The sequence below is a fragment of the Numida meleagris genome, chromosome 1 (assembly GCF_002078875.1).
Source record: "Numida meleagris isolate 19003 breed g44 Domestic line chromosome 1, NumMel1.0, whole genome shotgun sequence".
Classification (NCBI taxonomy): domain Eukaryota; kingdom Metazoa; phylum Chordata; class Aves; order Galliformes; family Numididae; genus Numida; species Numida meleagris.
Window position 1 is genome coordinate 201,499 of NC_034409.1, and position 21,760 is coordinate 223,258.

Below are 21,760 nucleotides of genomic sequence, written 5' to 3' on the forward strand. Positions count from 1 at the left end.
GGGCACAAAGGGATCCTGGGATCCTTTGGTGTGTGCCCTGATGAACAGTGAGGTGGTTCCAGGAGGTGAGGAGATAGACATCAGAGCAGTGTGTGGGCCACAGTCAGTACCTGAAAGTACGCTGAGAAGAGCTGAAACCAGGCAGATTGATACGAAGAACTGCTGAGAGCCTCTTCACTGAGCAAAGCAATCAGCGATGAGAAAAGATACGGAGGAGGGCAGTGGATCCTGCTCAGATTTAGGCTGAGGGTCTCACTGCAGGATTTCCCTGGAACTGCTCCTGAGCAAACTGGTGCCGAGTGGGCTTTGCACATCTCACATCTGACGTTCTCCCTCTTGCAGTTCCGGTACAAGAGGCGTGTGTACACCCAGACTTTACTGGATGACAAGCAGTTTGCCAAGCTCCATACCAAGGTAAGGCTGGAGTCGAGCCTGTGAGCTCAGAGCCCCGAGTGCGTGCCCAGCACCGATGATCCGTCCTGATGGGCAGCGGGCCCCGAGGGCACCAGGACGTGGGGGGTTCAGCCTTCCTCGCTCACCAGACCTCAGGTTTCTCCTGTGGGCTGCTGGTGTGGCCAAAGCTGGGCTGGTTTTGGTAGAGAGTGAGGGGAAGGACTGCGCTGAGCACTGCAGTGTGTGTGTTGGGGTGGGCGCATGGTGGGCACGGCTCCGCTGGAAGACTGGGGGCCGGCTGTGTGCAGGGCAGGGGTGGGGGAGCACACAATGGGTCGACTGAAGGGCAGCTTTGTTCTGTTCTCTGCCCTGGGCGGGCAATGGAACGCCCAGGAGCACAATGTGCACATTGAGCAGCGTGCCCTCCTCCGCTCAGAGGCTGCCGCGTGCCTCCGCCTTGTGCGTGGGCATGGCCGTGCCCCGGCTTTAACCATGTGCGGGGGTCAGGACTCTGTGTGGGGCAGAGAGCACTGTTGGTCTCCTGCTCCATGGCCAGGAACACCCCATGTGGCACAGCTGGCAGGCTGGGGAGGTGATGGGCACTGGGGGTGACAGGCACTGAGGGGCTGGGGCAGTGGGCATGACAGATGCTGGGCATGCAGTGGTTGGATGGATGCTCTCCCCCATTGCTCCTTCCCAGCCAGCTGCGGCAGCTCCGTGATAGCATTTCTCATCTAAGAAACTAAGAGCAATGCGTGTGGAAAGGTCTGGGAGCAGCAGAGGATTTCTGTTGCCGCTAATAATTGTGCCCTGAGGCGGCACAGGGCTCACAGGGATGGTGCTGGTTCCTGGGAGTCCGGGGCCAGCAGCGGGCAGGAGGAATGAGGTGGATTCCAGCAGCACCATGGGCTCTGATGCGCTGGGCAGTGTTGGTGTGGCAGGGGGTGGGAGGACACCCTCAGCACCCACCGAATGCGGCCCATTTTCTGGGGGAGCCCATGGGGAAGTGGGGCTCGGGGCAGGGAGCAGGGCCATGGGGTGCCCTGCGCTGTGGAGGAAAGTGCCAGGAAGCTCTGGGGTTCTTGTTTCAGAAGGCTGTAGGATGCAGACCTGCTCCTGCTGTGGGGCTGCCGGCTGCTGCCTCGCTCCTGCCCGCGTGTGCTCTGCAAGGAAGGCAGGAGGGAGCTGTAAGTTCTCGGTGAACACGCACAGCGGCAAGAGCAGAGCTGGGTGGAGCCGCAGACATAACACAAGAGGGGGAAAAAAAAAAACTTTGTCCCTGCTGCAGAGGTTAAAACCTTCATGGGAAGAAACGCGTCCTCTGTCTTCCTTTAGCCGAGCAGCAGAAAGGAGGAACAAAATGCTGCCAGGGCTCGGATCTGACTCACGAAGATTAAAGTCGTGAATTTTCTGTCTAGTGGCATAAGAATATCCACGAGCAGATCTGGAAAGCGCTCAGCATCTCCCTGGCGCCAGGAAACATGAATCAGTCCCGAGCCCCGCCGCTGGGAGCCGCGTTTCCTAGAGGGAGGGCTGAGCCGGGGAGACCCAGGCGGCAGCGTCTGAGGGACATCCCCAGGAGCGCGCAGTAGCCAGAAACGCGCTTCGTTAAATATTCACTTAATCTCTGTGCTTTAATGCCTGCTTAAAAGAACAAATCTCCTTCAAGTCGTCTCTTTACTTTTAAGCTGTCCCTCGCTGCTGAAGCACGGCATCCGAGGGAGATCCGCAGCCCCGCTCCCCGTGTGCCCCTCCATCAGGAGGATGCTGGTGTTCTCCCGGAGCTGCGGTGCTCCTGGGGCTGGCAGAGCCCCACTGCAGTGCACTGCGTGGCTGAGCAAGGGTTGGGATTGTTTCCGTGTTATCCGTAATGAAGCCTTATCTCCTGGGCGCTGAAATACTGTTCTTTTTGCGCTGCCTTTTTTTTTTTTTTTTTTTTTCCTGAGATGCAGTAATTGAAAGTTGCTGCGAAGAATTAGCTTTGAGTCTAATGGGACGGTGGGACTGCTCCTCAGACTGCGGTACGTGCGAAATGTTACCGGAGGATCGTAGGATGGGTGGGTTGGAAGGGACATCCAGCAGCACCCCAGCCATGGGCTGGGTGCCCCTCAAGCTCAGGCTGCCCAGGGCCCCATCCACAGCCTCGGGCACCTCCAGGGATGGGGCACCCACAGCTCTGGGCAGCATTGCTGGGGTCTCACTGCCTCAGGGTGAAGGATTGAGGTCAGATGTGAGGGGGAAATCTCCCCTCTTTTAGTTTAAATCCATTCTTCCACGTCCCATCGCCCTCTGCCCGGGTACAAAGCCGCTCTCCCCCTGTTGATCAGCTCCTTCAGGTTGCACTGAGGTCTCCCTGCAGCCATCTCTTCTCCAGGCTGAAGTCCCAAGGGCAGAGCAGAAGGGACAGTCCCCTCCCTGCCCCACTGTCCCTCTTTGGTGCAGCCCAAGGTGCAGTGGGCTGGAGACTTGCGCCTAATGAGCTCACCCAAATGAGAGGAAAGCATCAAGACTTCCAGAGTGAGTCTCGTTCTGGGTAGCAGGATGCTCCACGTGAGGTGTTCATTCTCCTGGTGCACAATTCTTCACTGCCACTGAAAAAAAGGAACTTGGGAGTGCTGGTGGAGCTGCTCCACGAAGGGGGGACGTGGATTCCTTGGGCTGCCAGCAGGAACGAGGGGACCCGGTGAAATCAGTCAGCCTCAGTCGCCGATACCCTGTGGGATCTGAAGGCAGTGACATTTGTTGTAGATTTTTTGTCTTCCTCGCTGAATTGCAGCAGTCAGTTTGAAATGGGCTTCATTTGAGCAGGGCAATCCCTTTGCGTTTGCAAACAGAAACCTTTGAAGAACCATCTTGGCATTTAGCAACATGGCCACAAAGGACATTGAGCTCCCAAAGGATGTGGGATAGTGCCACCTTGAAGGGGAAAGAAGCAGCACGTGGGAAAACACGTAAAGTGATTATCAGCAGCGCTTCTGCCATTACTGTTGTAGATGATATCGGTGCAGAGAGGGAGCGTTGGCCACAGGTAGTGATCCCCATGTGCTGCAAACTGTGCAGGTCCAGAGGGCAGCCAGGAGGGACCGAGTGCACATCTGCCACCTCTCAGCCCATTGCAGGGAGCAGTGGAGCTCTGTGCTGTGTGAGGTTGTGGTGAGGGGGTGATCGGACAGAGGGGACGTTAGGAACAATCCCTCCAAAGAGCGGTCAGCACTGGCACAGGCTGCCCAGGGCAGTGGGGAGTCCCCATCCCTGGGGTGTTCCAGCACCATGGGAATGTGGGACTTGGGGACATGGTCAGTGGGCACAGTGGGGTTGGTTTAGGTTGGACTGGGGTTGATCTCAGAGCTCTTTTCCAACCTGAATGATTCCGTGATTGTGTGTTCTCCAGGAGGAGACGGGCTCCAGCGTAGTGGCGCTGGGAGCTCCCGTTAAGGTCACGTTTTCGTGGTGCTGACCAGTTTGCACTCCTATCTAAAACATTGTCACAGCCCTGAGAATCTGATTGGAGAGAGACAAAGGAGCTCGTTAACGCCAGCAGGAAGTGCTGGATGCTGAAAGGACTCGCAGGGAAGTGCCATGAGCAGACAAACAGCTGTGCAGTTAACTCCTGGCACACCACACGCCGTGCTTGCTGCCCGGCTGCTGGCATTACCCGAGTACCACCAGCTGCAGGCTGCACCCTGTGATGCAGTGCTCGGAGCAGCACACCCAGGTGCTGACCCCACTCCTCCCCCCTGCCCCCTGATCCTCAGCCCACAGCATCTCTCTGCCTCCCTTGGTCCTGTTCGTGCTGGGAGTGCCTCGGGCGGATTTGGAGAAGCTCTGAGCCAGCCTCAGAGATGGCGTGTAAAGATTCTTTCCTTGTGCAGCGAAATCGATTATCGGACGTTTCTGTGGGAACGTCTGCTCGCTGCTGTCTGATAGCCCGGGAGGGAACTTGTGCAAGTGACCGTGCAAGGGAGGAGGTCAGCGGCTTCCTGCCTCCCGTAGGCACCGTGACCCTGCGGCATCTGCCGTGCTCCGGAAGGCGGGTGGTTTATCTTAATCCTAGCTGCTGTTTGGAACAGACCGGGCCCTGAGAAAACATCCACCTTGCTTTGATACTGAAATGGCAGGAAGCATCAGCATGCACCCGGTGTGAAGGGCTGTTTGTCCCCCTGCACTCACGGTGGGGCCCGGCACTCGGCTCTCCAAGCGCTCAGCCCTAACTGCTGAGCAGCCAGCAGCAGTTAGAATCATTTCACTGCAAGAAGAATACCTCGTTTATTTTCTTTCATTTCAATTCAAGAGAGAAAAGCTGGTGAGAAAAGCTTGTTCCCTCGCACCAGCTTCCTCTCCGTGAGCTTTTTCTGGAGGGTGTTGATTTTTCTTGCCGTTTTGTACTAATGGAGGATAATGGGCTGCATGCAATGTCCCGGTGGGATGGCCGGGGCTGTGCTCCCTCCCCAGGAGCTCTCCTGGCCTTAACCCCAGGCTTTGGTGTGCATGCCTCAGGCCAGCTCAGCAGGCAGATGCACAGAGTGTTTCGGGTACGGGTGCAGAAATGGAGCTGAAGCACAGGGAGCGGTGGCCGTGGGTTGGACAGGAGCCCTGCTGGCTCCCAGGCAGTGGGATAAGGACAGAGCCTGGTTTCAGTTCCTGTGTCTTCTAACCGGGTTCCTCCTTCACCAGGAGCAGGGCCGGGTTGGTAGATGCCTGCAGGAGATGCAGGAGGTGATGAGTGCAGCTCTGCTGGGACGAGACCGCGGTGGCTGTGGGGCTGGGATGGGAGAGTCCCCCCTGCCCCAGCCCCTTGTGCCTGACCCCCATGATTTTCACACTAAATACATTGCTCATGGGAAGATGTTCTGGGAGCGTTGGTTGAAGCAGTTTGATAGCTTTATATAAATGCATTTAGGTTTCAGTTTTTGCATGCAGGTAATAGGATGTGGTGCCTTTACTGGCTCCTGATGTTTCTTTTATTATTTTGATTTGTATCAATCCGTGTTTGGACGGAAGCTGGAATTCAATTAAAATTAAAGCAAAATAGCGTTTTAAATGGTATCTTTATCATTTCAGTAAATGTTCCTCAAATGTACTGGGTGCAGAAAAGGAAAATTAAATCTATCTGTACATATCTTTTGTATTTAAAGCTGACTGATCTTTTAAACAAAGGGAGATTGGGTTTGTATTAGTGGTTCCCATTACAAACTCTCGAAGGTATTTAAGTGCCAGAAAATAAGTATCTGGTGAGATTTCAAAATTGCCTTGGTGGGTTAGGCATTGCTGAGCTCCCCTTGATTTCAGTGGGAGTCTGACATTTGCTCTCTCTTCTTGTCTAGTCACCTCAATACATTTGAAAACCTGGCCCCAAATCCTCTAGTTCTTAGAATAATGAGATCTCGTTCCTTCCCCACCAGGGTTTTATTCATAGGCTGGGGGAGGAAAACAAGCTTCCGTGCTCTCTCAGCTCTCAAATCTTTCGGCTTTGAGTGAATCAGTCCAAATGAAAAGGAAAATGTTCTGTGTTTCTCGCTAAATTGAAATGAAAAACAATCTGATAGGGAAGCTCTTTTATGCAGCGTAAGTTGAAAAACCAACATGGGAGAATGTAAATACCAGCATTTGCTTCTGTGAAAAGTGGTTATAATGGGCCCAGCATGGGACACGGCTGTGACATATTTATAGTGTTGGAGTTGATTTCCAGAGCCAAGGATGGTTTGTTCTGGTTCTGAACAGTGCAGGAGGAGCGTGCTCGAATTCGTGGCTATTGGCAGAGGGTTGTTCAATCAGTATGGTTTTCTAAATGCTTGTAAATACTGCCTTCAGCATAAGTTGTCATACTCCAGACTCAGGTTTTAACAGTTGTGTTTTTTAACTGTGGAAAATACCCTTAGTGTAACTGAAACCTTACTGACACAAAGACAGTAAAGCCAGGATAGAGACACAAAACTATTAAAGAGAGTCCAAAGGAGGGCTGCAGAGAAGGAAGGGGAAGGGTCTGAGGGTGAAGGATTGTGAGGGCCCTTGGTTTGTTTGGTCCAGAGCAGAGGAGGCTGAGAGAAGGCTCATGACAATCCTACAGCTCGTCATGGCCCTACAGCCCCTCATGGCAACCCTACAGCTCCTCATGGCAACCCTACAGCTTTGCATGGCCCTACAGCCCCTCATGTTGGCCTTACAGCTCCTCGTGGCAGCCCTACAGCTCCTTACAGTGGTTCTACAGCTCCTCATGTCTCTACAGCCCTCTCATGGTGGCCCTACAGGCCCCTTATGGCTGCTTTACAGCTCCTCATGGCCCTACAGCTCCTCATGGTGGCTCTACAGCTCCTCATCGTGGCTCTACAGCTCTCTTGGCGGTCCTACAGCTCCTCATGGCCCTACAGTTTCTATGGCAGCCCTACAGCTCCCTCATGGTGACCCTACAGCTCCCCATGGTGTCCCTACAGCTCCTCATGTCCCTACAGCTCCTCACAGCTGTCCTACAGTTCCCTCATGGTGACCCTACAGCTCCTCATAATGGCCCTACAGCTCCTCATGTCCCTAAAGCTCCTCACAGCTGTCCTGCAGCTCCCTCATGGCGACCCTACAGCTCCTCATAATGGCCCTACAGCTCTTCATGGCCCTACAGCTCCCTCATGGTGACCCTACAGCTCCTCGTGTTGCCCCTACAGTTCCCCATGGCAGCCCTGCAGCTCTTCAGTTCTTAACCCCTCTGCTCAGCCCTATGATGTGGTGCCAGTGTTGGTTCTGGTTCCAACGGTGGTTGAACCATTTGGCCGCACTGTGGGGAACAGGTCGCTGTGCCCAGAGCAGCTGGGCTGCCTGCGTAGTCCCACAGTTGAGGGGCTTCACCCCCCTGTTGGCACACCCCCACAGGCTCAGGGCTCTGAGTTGGGGGTCCCATGGGGCATTCCAGCACTGGAGGCATTGGGCTGCAATGGCAGGTGTGGGAGAGGCTGCCCGGGACAAGAGGATCTTGTTGTGACGCTTTGAGGTGTGCATTGACCAAGACATCTCAATTAGCAATTTCCCATTCCTTTGCCTAATCCCATTTCTCTTATTTCTCACCTCTGGCTGTTGGCAGAGTGCTGGAGAGATCCCTGGGACGCAGCAGAGTGCTTTCCACGGATGTGTGTTTAGAAACAGGGGTCTCTATCTCTCTGCAGTCGGAGCAACGTTTAACTCGAGTGGAACAATGTCCCCAAGTTTATTCTGGAAAACAGTTTAACTGATTTAATCTATATCTATATCTATATCTATCAATATCTATATCTATATATCTATATCTATGTACCTATATCTATATCAGCTTGGGCCTCGAGCAACATGTCTGGGGCATGCTGCACAGCAGGCAATAACTGGTGGAAGAGAATAGTTTTCTATTTGTTTTTTAACTGCTTAAGTCCATTTGCTTGACAAATTATTTTTGAGGCTTTGCCGTGGATTTGATCCGAGACCTTGGGTAGATGAACTTTCTTTGCTCTTCATTTGGAGGGACAGGATACTAATTGATTTCCCCCAAAGGGAAATTCCATGCGTGGCCCCATTAGAGCCCGTGAGGTGCATGGGACCGTGATGACGAACAAACATCAGCAACGGGAGAATCGCATCCCGGAGTCGGGGCTGCCTCCCTCTGCATTCTCCTTTTGCTCGTGCACTTTTTCTTCAGTTTCTCGCTTATTGCAGAAACCATCATTAAAAGCTGACGTAGTGCTGATGTGGGCTCAGCTCTGCCAGCACGGATCTGGTGCAACGGGCAGCGCTGTCCCCACCGTGTGCGGGGCCTCGTCTGTTGGGTCGAGGTTCGAGGTCAGCTGAATGGCTGCTGGGAGGAGAAGGGGCATATGGACAAATAGGGGTGGAAGGAACAGGGTTCAGTCTGCGCAGTTGGGTGGTGGTTGGGAGTAGGTACTTTGGGATGACATCCTGGAAGCGGTCGCTGACGCTGTCCGTCTGTCCAAGTTGTTGCTGCCAGGCAGCTCTGAGCTCCTCCAGTGTTACTGTGCAGTAGCTGAAGGAGTCCAGAGATGCAGGCAGGTGTTGCTTGGAGTTGCTTATGGAGCAGGAGGGGATGTGGGGGAGCAGCAAGGACCGGGGGGAGCATTGCTCTGTTGGAAGGGCAGTGCTGAGGGAACTGCTTGTGCTGTGGGTGCACGTTTCCAGCTCTGCCACCCTTGGACAGTTTCTCTCTCTTGTGCGCAGTGCCCCACGATGGCACCAGCTCTGTCCCGTGACCCCATCCAGGCTGGAGCGGCTCTGGGGGGGACGTGCAGGAGCACCTGGGATGTGTGAGGTGATGGGGATGGGTGATGGGGATCAGCTGTGGCATCCACAGCCCCCCAGTAACGCCTGCTGCTGCCCCTTGGTCAACTCAGCGTCCCAGAGACACAGCACAGGTGAACTTTATGGGCCCCAAGTTTGGGGATTTGTGGACTCCTCTGCAGAGCCACTTCCCTCAGAAAGTGAAACTTTCGGCAGAGGCAAAATATGATACGAAATTATCTGTGATGAAATTTTGTTTAGGACGTCTTTGAAAAAGATCATGAATGTTTCTGCACCGTGTCTAGTACTTTCAGATATATATTTTTTTCAACTGGCAAATCTCAAAGCGAAACTTGAAGCGAAGCACTTTGGAATTCCGTTTGCTTCATAAAAGGTATCATTTTTCAGTGTCAAATTGGGGAAAATGTTGGAAGTTGAGCTTTTTCACTGGGTGGAAAACCTGCCATGCTCGGAAGCATCCGGCTGCAGCGCTCCCAGGAGCAAGAGCTGTTCCGGGGCTGCTGGCTGCTGCGTGGCTGTTTGGTGACCAAAGGTCTGCAGAGCAGAGCTGGAGGCACATGTGAAATGAGTGTTTTCATGTTGTCATCTGTCCAAGTCCTCTCGGCCTGCCTGGCAGAGCGCTGACTTCTGGAGACTGGAAATGTATTAAACAATGTGTGCATCAAGTGTAGCTATCTTAAAAGGGGAAAAAAGAGAAAATCCTCGCAGCTTACAGCCAGGCAGGTGGGCTTCAAGGAGTCCTCTGAGCATTCAGGGGAACAAGATTTGATCAGTGCTTCTCAGCACCTTCCATAGCTGGCCCCACATTGCCACAATGCATGCTTGGGGATGCATCCATGTCACAGGCGTGTGCGATGCCTGCCTGTCCTCATGGGGTGTGAGCAGGGGACCGTGGTGTGGGCAGGGGTGATGGCTGGAGGCCCCAGTGCCTTCCATCCTTCTTTGGGCTGGTCCAGTGATGCCAACGAGGGGTGGGCAGGAAGGGCCTCATCCCGCATGGACCTGCAGCGTGCCCTCAAACAGGGCATGCGCCCTGTAGGGTGTAGGGTCTCAGGGACCTGGAAATGAATATGTGCCCTGGCTCCTCGTGTGTGCTGCCCCGTTGTTGTGTTGGTTGCCTTGGGTCTCCTGGATGGGGATATTCATTCCTCTGGTGGCTTCTTTCCTCCTATCGGGGTGCTAACGCTATGTGTTGTGTGTTTTCCTGGGGTGTCGTGGCTGCAGGCAAACCTGAAGAAGTTCATGGAATACGTGCAAATGCTGAACGCGGAGAAGGTCTGCAGACTGCTGGAGAAGGGACTGGACCCCAACTTCCACGACCCGGATACTGGAGGTGAGGTTGGGCTCTCCAGAGAGGGGGGGGATGGCAGAGCAGGGCTGGGGGAGAAAGTGTCCAGGGGAGACAGCGAGAATCTGGGCAGTGGTTGTTCTTGGTGGGCGTAGCATATGATGGGTTGTCTGAAGGGAAGGTTTGGAACAGCAGTATGTATGTAAGCTGGATTTCTTCGTAGTGTGTCTTAGGTCTTGAAGGTTTTTGGAACACAAAGTTACTAGAAGGCCATTGACAGAAGGTACTGTGTGGGGAGAGAAAGATGCATGGTCTGGGAATACGGCATAAAATGAGACAGCCGTGGGGCTGTGCATCTTTCAGCCGTGGGGCTGTGCATCATCTGGGATTCTGGGGAGGATGGGGCAGTCTTTGGAAATGGCATGCTGCGGGAAGGTGAAGTCTCTCTGTGACACAGTCAGAAGGCTGACAAAATATTTTGGAGAAGCCAAGAAAATCAAATCTTGGCTTCTGAGTGCCTCAGTGTTGTATTTTAATTTTTTCCCCACCCTAGGGAGCTCAGGGTTCGGAGCGCTGGCTGTGGGGTTTTCTTCAGGCTCCGGGGTGTGAGGAGCAAGAATTAAACTCCCACGTCTGATGCTTGAGAATGGGGCCAAGGGGGAGGATCCATCCCCAGCCCCAGCTGAGCCTCTCATGGTCTTGTTCTGAGCGAGGAGCTGCTGGTTTAGTTATTTCTGTTTTAAAGCAGTGCATTTTATTATTATTTAGTGCAGAGTTGGACTTCTGTTTTGTGAACGATGGGCACATTTCCAACTCACGAGCAGGTGCCAACCTGATGATTAATTTTCCGTGTTTCTGGTTCAGCTGGGTGGCTCCTCAGCTTGGTTCTGAATCTCTGGCTACCTCTGCACGAGGAGATCTTGTGGGCCCAGGCTGCTGTCCCGCACTGTGGTCAGCTGGCATGGCGTGGTGTCAGGCACACTGTTAACCTCCCCAGTCCTCCCAGACAACAGGGCTGCACCCAGACTGCCCCTTGGGATGGCTCATGGCCTCTGCCAGCTCCTGGGCTGGAAGGGTGAAAGCTGACTCAGCCAAACTGGCAAAACCACTCAAACTCAGCCAGCAATGTTTGTTTAGTTTAATTTACTGGTGTAGCCACTCTGGTCCTGATGGACAACTGCTCTTATGACAAATAAACCAATAGCAGCGTATGAGCATGATCGCTGTCTGCCTTGGAGTGTGCCCAAGCAGCTTAGCTCTGTTTGGTTTTCATTTTTTGCCCGAGACCTTTCAAGCATTTTGAGGGACGTTTCTTTAAAAGAAAGCCCTCTGGTCTTCTAAAGCTGACTCAGCTTTATGAAGTGTATCATATTGCAGAGCACAGTGCACTTGAGGAGGTCATAGAATGGTTTGTTTTGGAGGAGAACATACAGCCCATCCGGTTCCAACCCACTGCCATGGGAGGGGACACCTCCCACCAGGTCAGGCTGCTCAAAGCCCCATCAATGGAGCTGCAAAAGTTTTGGATCTGATGTTATTTTATAGAATCACAGAACCACCAAGGTTGGAAAAGACCTCCAAGGTCATCCAGTCCAACTGTCCACCCACCACCAATATTCCCCACTAAACCATGTCCCTCAGTACAACATCTAAACATTTCTTGAGCACAGAAGGTTGGAAGCTTACGGGAACAGGCTCACGTGTACTGAGAAGAATCTGTTAAATATAGAGGGGAAAGAAAGAAAAAAACAACAACAAGAAAAGCACCTGATCCGAACAGTCATCTGATTCCAGTTCAGAGCTGACAGCAAAACTGGATGTTACGAGATGTGAAAACAGCGTTGGAGCAGAGGGAGTCTTGGGCACCGCGCTTCGAGCCCTCATTCTTGTGCAAAAACACACAACTGTTTCTTGCTTCGCAGTCTGTTTTGTGAGCGTGAAAGAGTGACATAGGACTGCTGTTCAGTACTCGTGGCTTTCTGGAATTTAAGAGCAGATGGAGCTGTTACACCACCCAAGCTGACCTCCTGCATCTCGGGGGATCCTCGTCACCCCGTGTGTGCGTTCACTCAGCGCACTGAACAACGCTTACATGTATTTTCCAGAAAGTCATCAATCCTGATTCAGGGAACAGAGGATCCGTGCTGTTCCTCCGTTATTTGCTTAATCACCCTCACTGCTTAAAATTCGGGTCTTATTTAAATTTCCATGCTTCGGCTTCCAGCTGTCGTTACGCTTTATCTTCTGGATTAAAGAGCACTTTAGTACCTGGTATGTTTTCACATGAATGTATTTATACATGGTAATCAGATCAACATTTAGTCTTCCTTCCCCTAGTTAAAGAGAGGCCGAACTCCTTCAGCCTTGCATTTGAAGGCATTTTCTCCTGTTTTCACATCATTTTGGGGGCTCTCACGTCACTGTTTCTAAGAGGTCAGCTGGAAGGCAGGCACCAGGCACGCTGCTGTCAGTGCTCCCTGCTCGTCCCTGCTGTCCATGTCCTGTGGCAGTGCCCTCACCGGGGAGGACCCAGGTGACCACGCGTTGCTGAGACAGACTCTATGTCACACCATGACCTGTGTCACCTGAAGCACCACAAACCACAAAACAGTTCCTTGCTTGGGAGCTTTGCTTTGGTGGGGCCGTTTCTGTTCCTGTTGACTTCCACATGTACCTGGCTGCGGTTGGAAGTGCCCTGGTGGGATCACGCTGCTCTCTGCAGGGCTGCCAGCTCCTCCCCAGGAGCATTTTGCAAAGCCGTGACTGCAGGGCGCAGGGCAGTGCATCTCCTCCCCCACGTGTCACGTTCTCCAAGCTCAGATGGATCCTGGGGGATTGCCACGGCTTTTCCTTCTGGTTCTGGATCGCCCAGCCCTGATCGCTCTCCGTAATCCTCCCAGCTTTGTGTCACCTACAAAGCTGGTCAGAGATTTGCATTTGCTTCAAGAGAAGCAACGGAGATGGTCAAGCCCAGCACCTTGGAGAGCCCCTTCAGCACCTGTGGTTCCCCAGGCCCTCTCTGGTTGCTTCTCCTCATCTGGATTTCAGTTCATCTAAAAGGCATGGAGCTGACATTTGGTGCTGCACGTTTTCCATGCCGGGTAGGACTGCGCAGGAGCCTCGCATCAATGCAGCCACCTGCATCAGGCAGACTGCGAGCTAGAAGAAAAGGGGTTACGTGTGAGCAGCAGGACCTACTTACCGTAAAACTCAGTGGGTCAGTGCGAACGACACGGGTATTCTTCAATCCCGTGTCAGTTAAATTCCATATGAATTTCCCACCGTTTTCCCAGGATCGGTGTTATTTTTCTGCCTGGTTGGTTCGTGGATCATCTTACTCGCTCCTTTTTGCGTCATGCCCTGATGCTGCTATTCTTCTCATCGTTTGGATGTCCCAGTATTACAAAATGTATTCAAATTTAACTTTATTGGCCCGGGAAGATCTTCAGGGAGAAGTTAAGGAGGATGATGTACCACATTTTCTAGAAGTAAACAACTTCTTCAAGCGCAGGTAGCTTATGCCAGTAATCCCATTTTGGCAATAGAGAGGAAAATAGTATTTCCTTAGCAGCAAAATTAACATTAAGGCATCAGTCATTTTGTTTTTTGTATTTATTAGCAATTATACACTACCTGCCTACCTGACGAGCATGCGTGGTGCCTGGGAAATCGTTTGGTGTTATCTAATTTAAACAACAGCAATGAAACCCCCCTCTGATAGCCCTTTGCTACGCCAAATGTGGTTTTCTTTCCTTCTGTGTCATTCGTTCCTGTTCTTGTCCTTCATTTCCTAATCTTCAGTTCGTGCTGACCCTGATCTATTTTGTCGTGTCCAGTCGTTAGTGCTGGCCTTGTAACTGCTGCTGTCTCTTCACTGCTGACCTGGAAGGGGCACATGGCAGCGGTTCTCCTCTTCAATTTGTGGATCTGTCTCCCTTCTTCTTCAAGAACTCTCAGCCACCTTTTACTTTTTGATTTTAAGCTTTCCATGTTTCCCATAATCGATCTAATTTCCCTTGGTTGATTCCCTTAGGAAGCACCAACCGTCTGGTTGGGACTCCCATTTCCCCGTGCTGTCCATTGCTGATTAAATAGCAGTCAACTGTTGAGTAGATTTGTATTCATTACATCGAGACCCAAAGAAGCATTCCTGTATGTTGGAGCAAAGCAGCACTTACAGAGGAGCAATCAGTTTCCCATGTTCAGAAAATGAGGTGACATTTTATTGCTTGTAGGTTGGGACATTCAGCATTTGCTTTCAGGTTGAATTTGCCCTGGTAGCATGAGTGTTAATTTATATAACTCAGAGATCAGCTCTTAGAAGCTAATGTGTTTTTTTTTTTTCTTTAGTGGTCCATGACAAAGTCTCATGAAGGAGCTTTTAACCTGTAACTTCTGACACTGATCCACACAAACCCGAGGCCCTGCTCTGAATCATTGGTGCCCATATAGAAGATTTCAATGTAAACTCTTTCTCTGGGCCTCCTTCCCCACTCAGTACGTTTTCATTCTCGTAGCAATCAGGCATTCTTAGTATTCCAAAATGGAGTAATCGTCTGTGGGTTTCAGTAATGACAATTATGTCAAAACTCTTATTACCTCTAAAAGCAGTCCACATCCTTTTTCCTGTTATCCAGTCTCCTCGTACTTCGAAATGAACAAAGAGGAAGAAAAATCTTCCTCTCATTCTTTATCAAATGGGCTTAATTACTTCTGACACGGTGCATTTGTGCAGCGTTTCCCTCTTTGGAATTGTTTCTCCAGCATTCTTGATTTAATGCCTTTCTAATTGTTCTACTTAAGTCTCAGCCAAGATCATTATCTCACCTCTCTGTGAAGTGCAGGTTGTTGACTGTGAAAATCCTCCAGCATGGGCCAGCATTCCCTGAACCCAGCGTTCCCAGTTTTGCTCCCATCCTGCGGCTGGAGATTCCCCTCCAGCATTTTCTGCACGATGCCTTCTCCTGCTCGTAGGTCTGAAGGGATCTCTGGGATGAGCTCATGAACTCCTCCATCCGCCAGCTCTCCGGCGACGTCCTCACGTCCCATTGCTGTCAAATTTCTGCACTTTAATTTCACAGACTCATCCTGCACCGGAGGACAGCGGTGGGCTGTCCTCCCCTTTTTTTTGTTGAGATGCAACACAAACGCACGTGGCTCCGTGCAGAGGCTCAGTGTGGTCTGAGCGCTGCCTCCTCTTCCAGCTGACGGCGAAGGGCACGCGGGTCCCTCTCAGCCACTTCCACTCCACGCCGTACATTTGTCACCAGATCACATTTGTTGTGCAGGACTGCTCCTTTGTAGGAGGGGAAGCGCAGTGTCTGCAGCTTAACGTGGCTTTTCTACTCGTACAGCTGGAATAGACCCATACCTGAGAAGAGGGAACCGTATCCCGATGAAACTCCTGTTTGGCAGTCCTGCTTTCCTCCTAAGGAGTCTTCACAACGGACTTATTTACTAAACCGGGGTTTCCTAAATTTCTGGGTGAAAGATGGAGAGGATGCGGGGACCCTCTGTGCCAACGTGAGCGCAGCACTGTGGGCTGTGTGGTCCCATGGCCGTATCAGCAGGCAGTCGTGTTGGTGTGGTTTAGTTTGGTACCACATCTGTGTAGGGTCATGATAGAATAGAATAGTCCAGTGGGAAGGGACCCACGAAGACCACCAGCTCCAACTACCTGACCACTTCAGTGCTATAGCAATAGTTAAAGCATTTCATTGAGGGCATCGTCCAAATGCCTGCTGAGCTCTGACGGGCACAGGACATCACCCACCTCCCTGGGAAGCGTGTTCCAGCGTCTGACCACCCTCATGCTCAGCGAATGTTTCCAAATGTCAGATCTGAGCCTCCCCTGGCACAGCACTGTGTCATTCCCACCCATCCTACCGTTGGCTGCCAGGAGCCATGCACCTTCCTCTCCATTTCCCCTCCTTGGGGACTCTGCTGTATGATCGGTGCTTTGCTGGTCTCTGAACAAAGTGGTCCTGAGCAACATGCTTTTAGGCCAAAGTACTGTGGCCTTGGTGCAGGAATCCTCTCAAAAGCTGGGGACCTTTTCCTTACCACCAGAGACTTCACTCTGCTGGAAGTGGTGATTCCCAGACACTTCCTTCCTTCCTGACCATGGTCCACCCTCCCTGCTCAGGTGCTGCCCCTGAGTTAAGGTGCTGTGCAGTGAGGTCTGCCTCCTCCACCCCCAGCTGGCTGCTGCCTTTCCCATTTTGCTCAGGCTCAGCTGAAGGCAGCGTACATCCAATGCTGAAGTGGGAAGTCTCAATAATTATTCATTCTGTGTGTCCCGAGTTAAGCGCTGCCGCTGCATTGCTTTGTAACTTAAAGTCTCAATAGCTTGTCTGCTGCCAAGCCAAACGTCCCCTCTCCTGGATGCTTGAAAAACCCTGCTCTTTGAAAACCTTAGTCCTCTCTTTCTTGAGAATACTCCTATACTGAATTTTTAACCCAGAGCTTTCAGGTCTGTCAGCAAAATGGTGGTAACGTGGGCAGCGCTCCAACTTTGTTCCGAGAGAAGGAACAAACAAATGGCCATATTTCCAGTGCTTGGTATTTAGCAAAGATAGCACTTGTGCACTGCAGCTTTTTCTATTTTTAATTTCTCATCTATCCCTTGCAAAATCTCTGTAGTGAGTCTATTCTTTGTTCAGCCAAAACAGCACTGCTATTAGCTATGCATTTTTATCCTCTGGGTCTCTGGGGTAAGTCTTGCAGAGGTATTGCAAACAGCCCCCGACCCCGAATGTTCCTTTCCGCGTGGCCAGGCCTTCAGAAGTTTGGGTAATTACAAACACCGTTAATTCAGCGTCGTCCTGCAAGAGCTGGGGGGGGACCCAGACCAGTGAGGTTTCAGAAATCCCATCCCCCTGCAGCTGGAGCTTTCTTCTGGAGCCACTCACGGGCAGCAGATGTGGTTCCTTCCTCCCAGCTCTTGAAAACTGCAGCATTACCATCTCGGTGACTTTGCGGTATAAAACTGATTCACCCCTTCTCAGCTTCTGTAACTTCTTTTCCTTCACCTCTTGACCCAGGGAAAAGAATATCCCTGCAGGAATTATTTATGGGTCATTATGGAATTATTTATGGGTCATTATGGAGTCTCCTCCTACGGAGATTCAAGGCCCGTCTGGACGCCGACCTGTGCGACCCATTGCAGGCTGCCTGCTTTAGCAGAGGGGTTGGACTCAGTGATCCCTGGAGGTCCCTTCCAAGCCCTGCAGTTCTGTGGTTGTGTGATTATCCGTGACCCTGCTCAACATACAGAAGTTAATGCAACCTGCTCGGTTTCCAGAAAGCAGAGGTTTCCCCTTGCTCTGAGCTGACTCATGTATGGGAGAGAGGTGACATAGCCCTGTCTGAGGTTTCAGTTCTAGAAGTTCAGAAAGGGGACAGATCTGTGCTGTAGATGAGGGGGATGAGATAGGTTTGCCCCTTCACCTGGACCACCAGAACTCCTGTGCTTACTCTTAGTTTCTCTTCCCAGCACAGGCTGAGCTTTCTCTTCCCAGCACACACGACAGCCACGGCCCAGGACCTGTCACTCAACGAGGCACCTTTAGGAAGTGGAGCTGGCCACTGCTCTCAGCCATAGGGTCTGAATGTTGAGTGGTGCTGTGTGGAGCCAGGAGTTGGAATCAATGACCCTTGGGGGTCCCTTCCAACTTGGGATGTTCCATGGTTCTATGACTTCCCTCCTTCTGCCGTTGGCACGGGACTTCTGTCCCCTTCCATCCTGCTCTTGTTCCTCTTCCCCCAGTGCTGAGTTCCCTGGAGAAGCTGGAGGTCTCAGCCCAGTCCCACCAGTGCTGCTTGTGCCTTGTTAGCTGCGCGCTGCTGCTTCTCCTCTGCTGAACTGCTCCGGATGCGGCCGCTCCCGTGCACACTGTGGTGCAGAGCAGGGGGTTTCTCAAAGCAAGCTGGACCTCCCCGCTTGGAGAAATGCTCTTCTGCAGAGTTAAATCCCATTAGCATGCTCTGAATGATGCTGCCTGCACCGTTAAAGACGTGATTTGAGGTGCCGTCCTCGCAGCAGAGCCGAGGGGAAGGCACGGTGCTGTCACCGCTTCTCCAGCGCAAAGCTCAGTACCTCCCTGTCAACTGCTGCTGGGAGAGGGTTTAAAAGTGTGGGCACGTGTTCCCTTCTCCTGGCTCTGCTGAGGAGGAGGGAGCAGATAAATGCAACCGCTTACACCGCCACAGCGCGAGCCGCTGTAGTTTAGTTCAGTGCTGCAGCGTTGCTGGGAACGCTCTGGGAAAGATGAACAGTCCTTGAAACAGCTGAAAAGAAACAGGCTTCCTCCTGTAGGCAAATCCTGACGGTGAAAAACGTACTTCAGAAGTTACTATTATTCTAAAATTAGACCCAAAGCCGAGTAATAGTTTAGAGTGGAGAAAAGTGAAAACAATCCTCAATATTGAGCAGAGCAGCAGCCAAGGAACAGCAGGAATGAGAAGAAATGGCTGCATTCACAAAGGAACCTACTTGGCTGGTGTGCAGTGATACGGACTGCGCTCAATACGATGTGGGGCCAAGCAGCTGCAGGATTTGGCAATGGGGAGAGGTGCTGTGCAGGTGCCCAGGGCACCTCCTGCTCTCTGTCGTGCTGAGATGCCCGGAGCTGAGCTGCAGGCTGCCTGCTGCTTGTGCCATGCTGCACGGTACATGCACAGCCACGTGATTAACAACCTGCACCACTCACCTGAATGTAGGCTATATTTTCCATTATACATTCCGTTTTAGTGCTGAAATTCCTAAGTTATGCTCTGGTTTAGGCAGCTGCTGTGGCCGACATGGAGAAGCCCTGGATGAAATTCCAGTGTTTGTGATGTGTAAAGTTCTCTCCTTCTCAGTTTAAAGTCTGTTAGCCCAGTTGCTTTCAACCTCTTTTTTGTTGTCGTTTTGTTTCAGCAAACCAGCGGCATCTCTTTGAATTCAGTGAATAATGAATATCAATGTGTTTGTCTTCAGCTGAAACTCAGGTTGAAATGTTCTCTTGTGATGCTTTCCCCTAAACCTGAAGAACACCACCATGAGGTTCTGCCTATGGGCAGTGTTATCACGGGCAGATATTTCCTATTTGCACCCTCTGTCCCTACAGGGACATCATGAGATGCTGACCCTCCTGTGCCGTAGCCTGTGTACCGAGGCTTGCCACCATCTCAACTTGAACAGAGCTCTCCCTCTTTCCAGAATGCCAGCATCAAGTTCTGGAGGAACACTGACTTAAAAAAACCAACCACAAAATCTGGTCTCTGAATGAAGAGGGCTCCTGCTCATTTTGGAGCTGTCCCAGGGCCCCTCGCCACGTGAATCCCACACCTCATGGCCAACACCGACGGCTGCAGAGCAGCGTCCATCCCTGCTGCCTTCTGTGCCATCCCCTCTTTGTTGACGGCTTCTGGGGGTGTGTGGGGGGCACTGCCCTGGGGCTGGTGCTGATGGGAGCGCTCCTGGCGCTGGGGCTATGTGGGTTCAGGGTGCAGGAGCACAGATCTGTCGTTGTCCACAATGCAGCTGTGCTGGGATGCGCTGCTTGCACAGAAGTGAACACCTGAGGACTGCCAGAATGCCTCAGATGCAATTAACGCATGCTCTTCATCCTAAGCTTCTTCCAGCAAAACAAAGAGAAAACATAGCTACAAGGCAAAAATATAGAAAGAACTCTGCTTTAAGCACTGTAGAAAGGAACTTCTGTAGGCTCCTCTGGAGCTGCACCCATTCCTCCTTCTGGCCCCCCCAGCAAAGCCCTCTCTTGCCTGCATCTTGTCCCACATGGGTTTGGGTCTGGTCTGCTCCCCCAGTCAGGTTGTGGATGGCGTCTGCACCGCACAATCCTCACTGCAGCTGCACCCCCTCCTCTGCTTCCCACCACCCCCAGGTGAAAGGAGGCACCCCCTGGCAGTGGCTCAGCCCCACAGCACATTGCCCACCCCTTCCCTGCTGCCCTCTGGTTGCCAGTGGTGCTCCCAAGCAGAGCTCCCACCCACTGCTCACAGCGCACTGCTATGACATGGGGGCAGCTGGTTGGATCCCCCACCCCCCCATCCCCATGCCAGGATGGGTGCATGGGGAGTGCTGGTCCCACACTGTGAGCTGTGCTGCCCCATAGCCCAGGGCAGGAAGCCCAACCCTACAGCTCCTTCTGGTGTGTGCGCACTGTGCAATATGCAGTGCACCGTCTTGCTTCTTTCCCTTTTCTCTTTACAGACCTCGTGCACTTAATTGCTTTAAGCATATGTTTGGATATGCACAGTTCCAGAAATTAGCAGAGTGTAACCATTAAAATCCTGGATTAGATAGTGGCCAGATGAGGTATAGTGGACAAATTGCTGCGGTTCATCCCGTGCATCTCCAAGTGCCCAATTCGGACCTTTCTCAGTCTGGAGTTCAAGATAATTTGGTCATTTTTTTTTTCCCAGAGGAATATGGCATATTAACAATAGAAACCAAAGATATGAAGCCTCAAGTTCTGCCTTTTTAAAAACGTTGTCTCATTGAAGCTGATTTGGAAAACAGATTGCTGATGTAACCGCACCTGGGAGTGCAGGAGGTGCCGGGAGCGGAGCGTGGAAGGGCACCGCGGCTCCATTGCACGACGCTAAGTTTGTGGCAGTCTCTGGGTTCTTGTTACACTAACACGTGCCTTCAACTACTCGAAAATCATTGTGTTGATCCTATGGAGATATTCAAGACCCATCTGGATGCCCACTTGTGCGACCTGTTGTAGGGAACTGCTTCAGCAGAGGGTTGGACTCGGTCATCTCCCGAGGTCCCTTCCAACCCCTGTGGTTCTGCGACTCTGTGATTCTGTGCACCTTCCCAGGCCATACATGGCTGTATTCCTAGCTGATGATCTTATTTTTTGGTAGCATTGCATTCTGATGCGGGCCCATGTTTCCTTTCTCTAACAAAGTCGGGCTCATTTTATATCAAAGAAGATTTTTCTTCCTTCTGTGTGCGAAGAGGAGGATCTGGTGGAGGCCAGCCCTGCCCAGGAGGGTTGGAACTGGGTGATCCTTAAGGTCACTTCCAACCCAAACCATTCTGTGGTTCTCTGAGAATCAGATCAGCCCATGAATAGGTGAGCGTGGTCCTTTTGCAGCTCAGACCTCTCTAGCTCCATCAGGGCAGGACAGGAACCTGCATCCAGCTGTGTCAGCATCATGGCTTTGCCCCGGGGTCCGTGCTTGGGTGTCTGCAGGTGCACTCACAGGGGGAGGCGAGCTGTGCTTCTCACTTGCAAACCATCAAGGCAGCATTTGGCTGAAAGGTGGGCACTGCAGTCAGGTGCCTGATGGATGGATGTAGCAGCTGCTGATGGAAAGGCTGTGCCTGTCTGGCACAGAGAATTCTTTGTGCTTTTTGGAGCTGCTTGCACCAGCAGAGCAACAGATCTGCACCGGGGCTCTTGCTCCCACCTGCAAAGCAGATGCAGGAGGTGGATCACACCAACCCCATGCAGCGCTGCAGGCGTGGGGCAGTGGCTGAAAGCTGTGGGAGGAAAAGGACCTGGGGGTGTTGGTCGGCAGCTGAACACGAGGCAGCAGCGTGCTCAGGTGGCCAAGAAGGCCAACGGCGTCCTGGCTTGGAGCAGCAGCAGTGCAGGCAGCAGGAGCAGGAGGTGCCCGTCCCTCTGCACGGCGCTGCTGGGGCTGCAGCTCAGACTGAGACAGAAGAGGGCTGTGGTGCAGCATCACTACAGGGGCTCATGGGAACCTCGTGGCTCCTACAGCTCCTAAAAGGAGGTTGTGGTGAAGGAGGGTTGGCCTCTGCTCCCAGGGAGCAGCGATAGGATGAGA

The 21,760-nt window shown here is 52.2% G+C and overlaps 1 protein-coding gene across 1 annotated transcript in view; it reads left to right on the top strand.

Moving 5' to 3' along the window:
* LOC110392178 overlaps positions 1-21,740 on the top strand; it is a 62,276-nt gene extending 40,536 nt beyond the window's left edge. The window contains exons 3-4 of the mRNA XM_021384202.1: positions 343-414; positions 9,886-21,740. Coding sequence (XP_021239877.1) covers positions 343-414; positions 9,886-10,104 — 291 coding nt within the window. The 3' untranslated portion in view covers positions 10,105-21,740. The remainder of the gene's footprint in view (positions 1-342; positions 415-9,885) is intronic.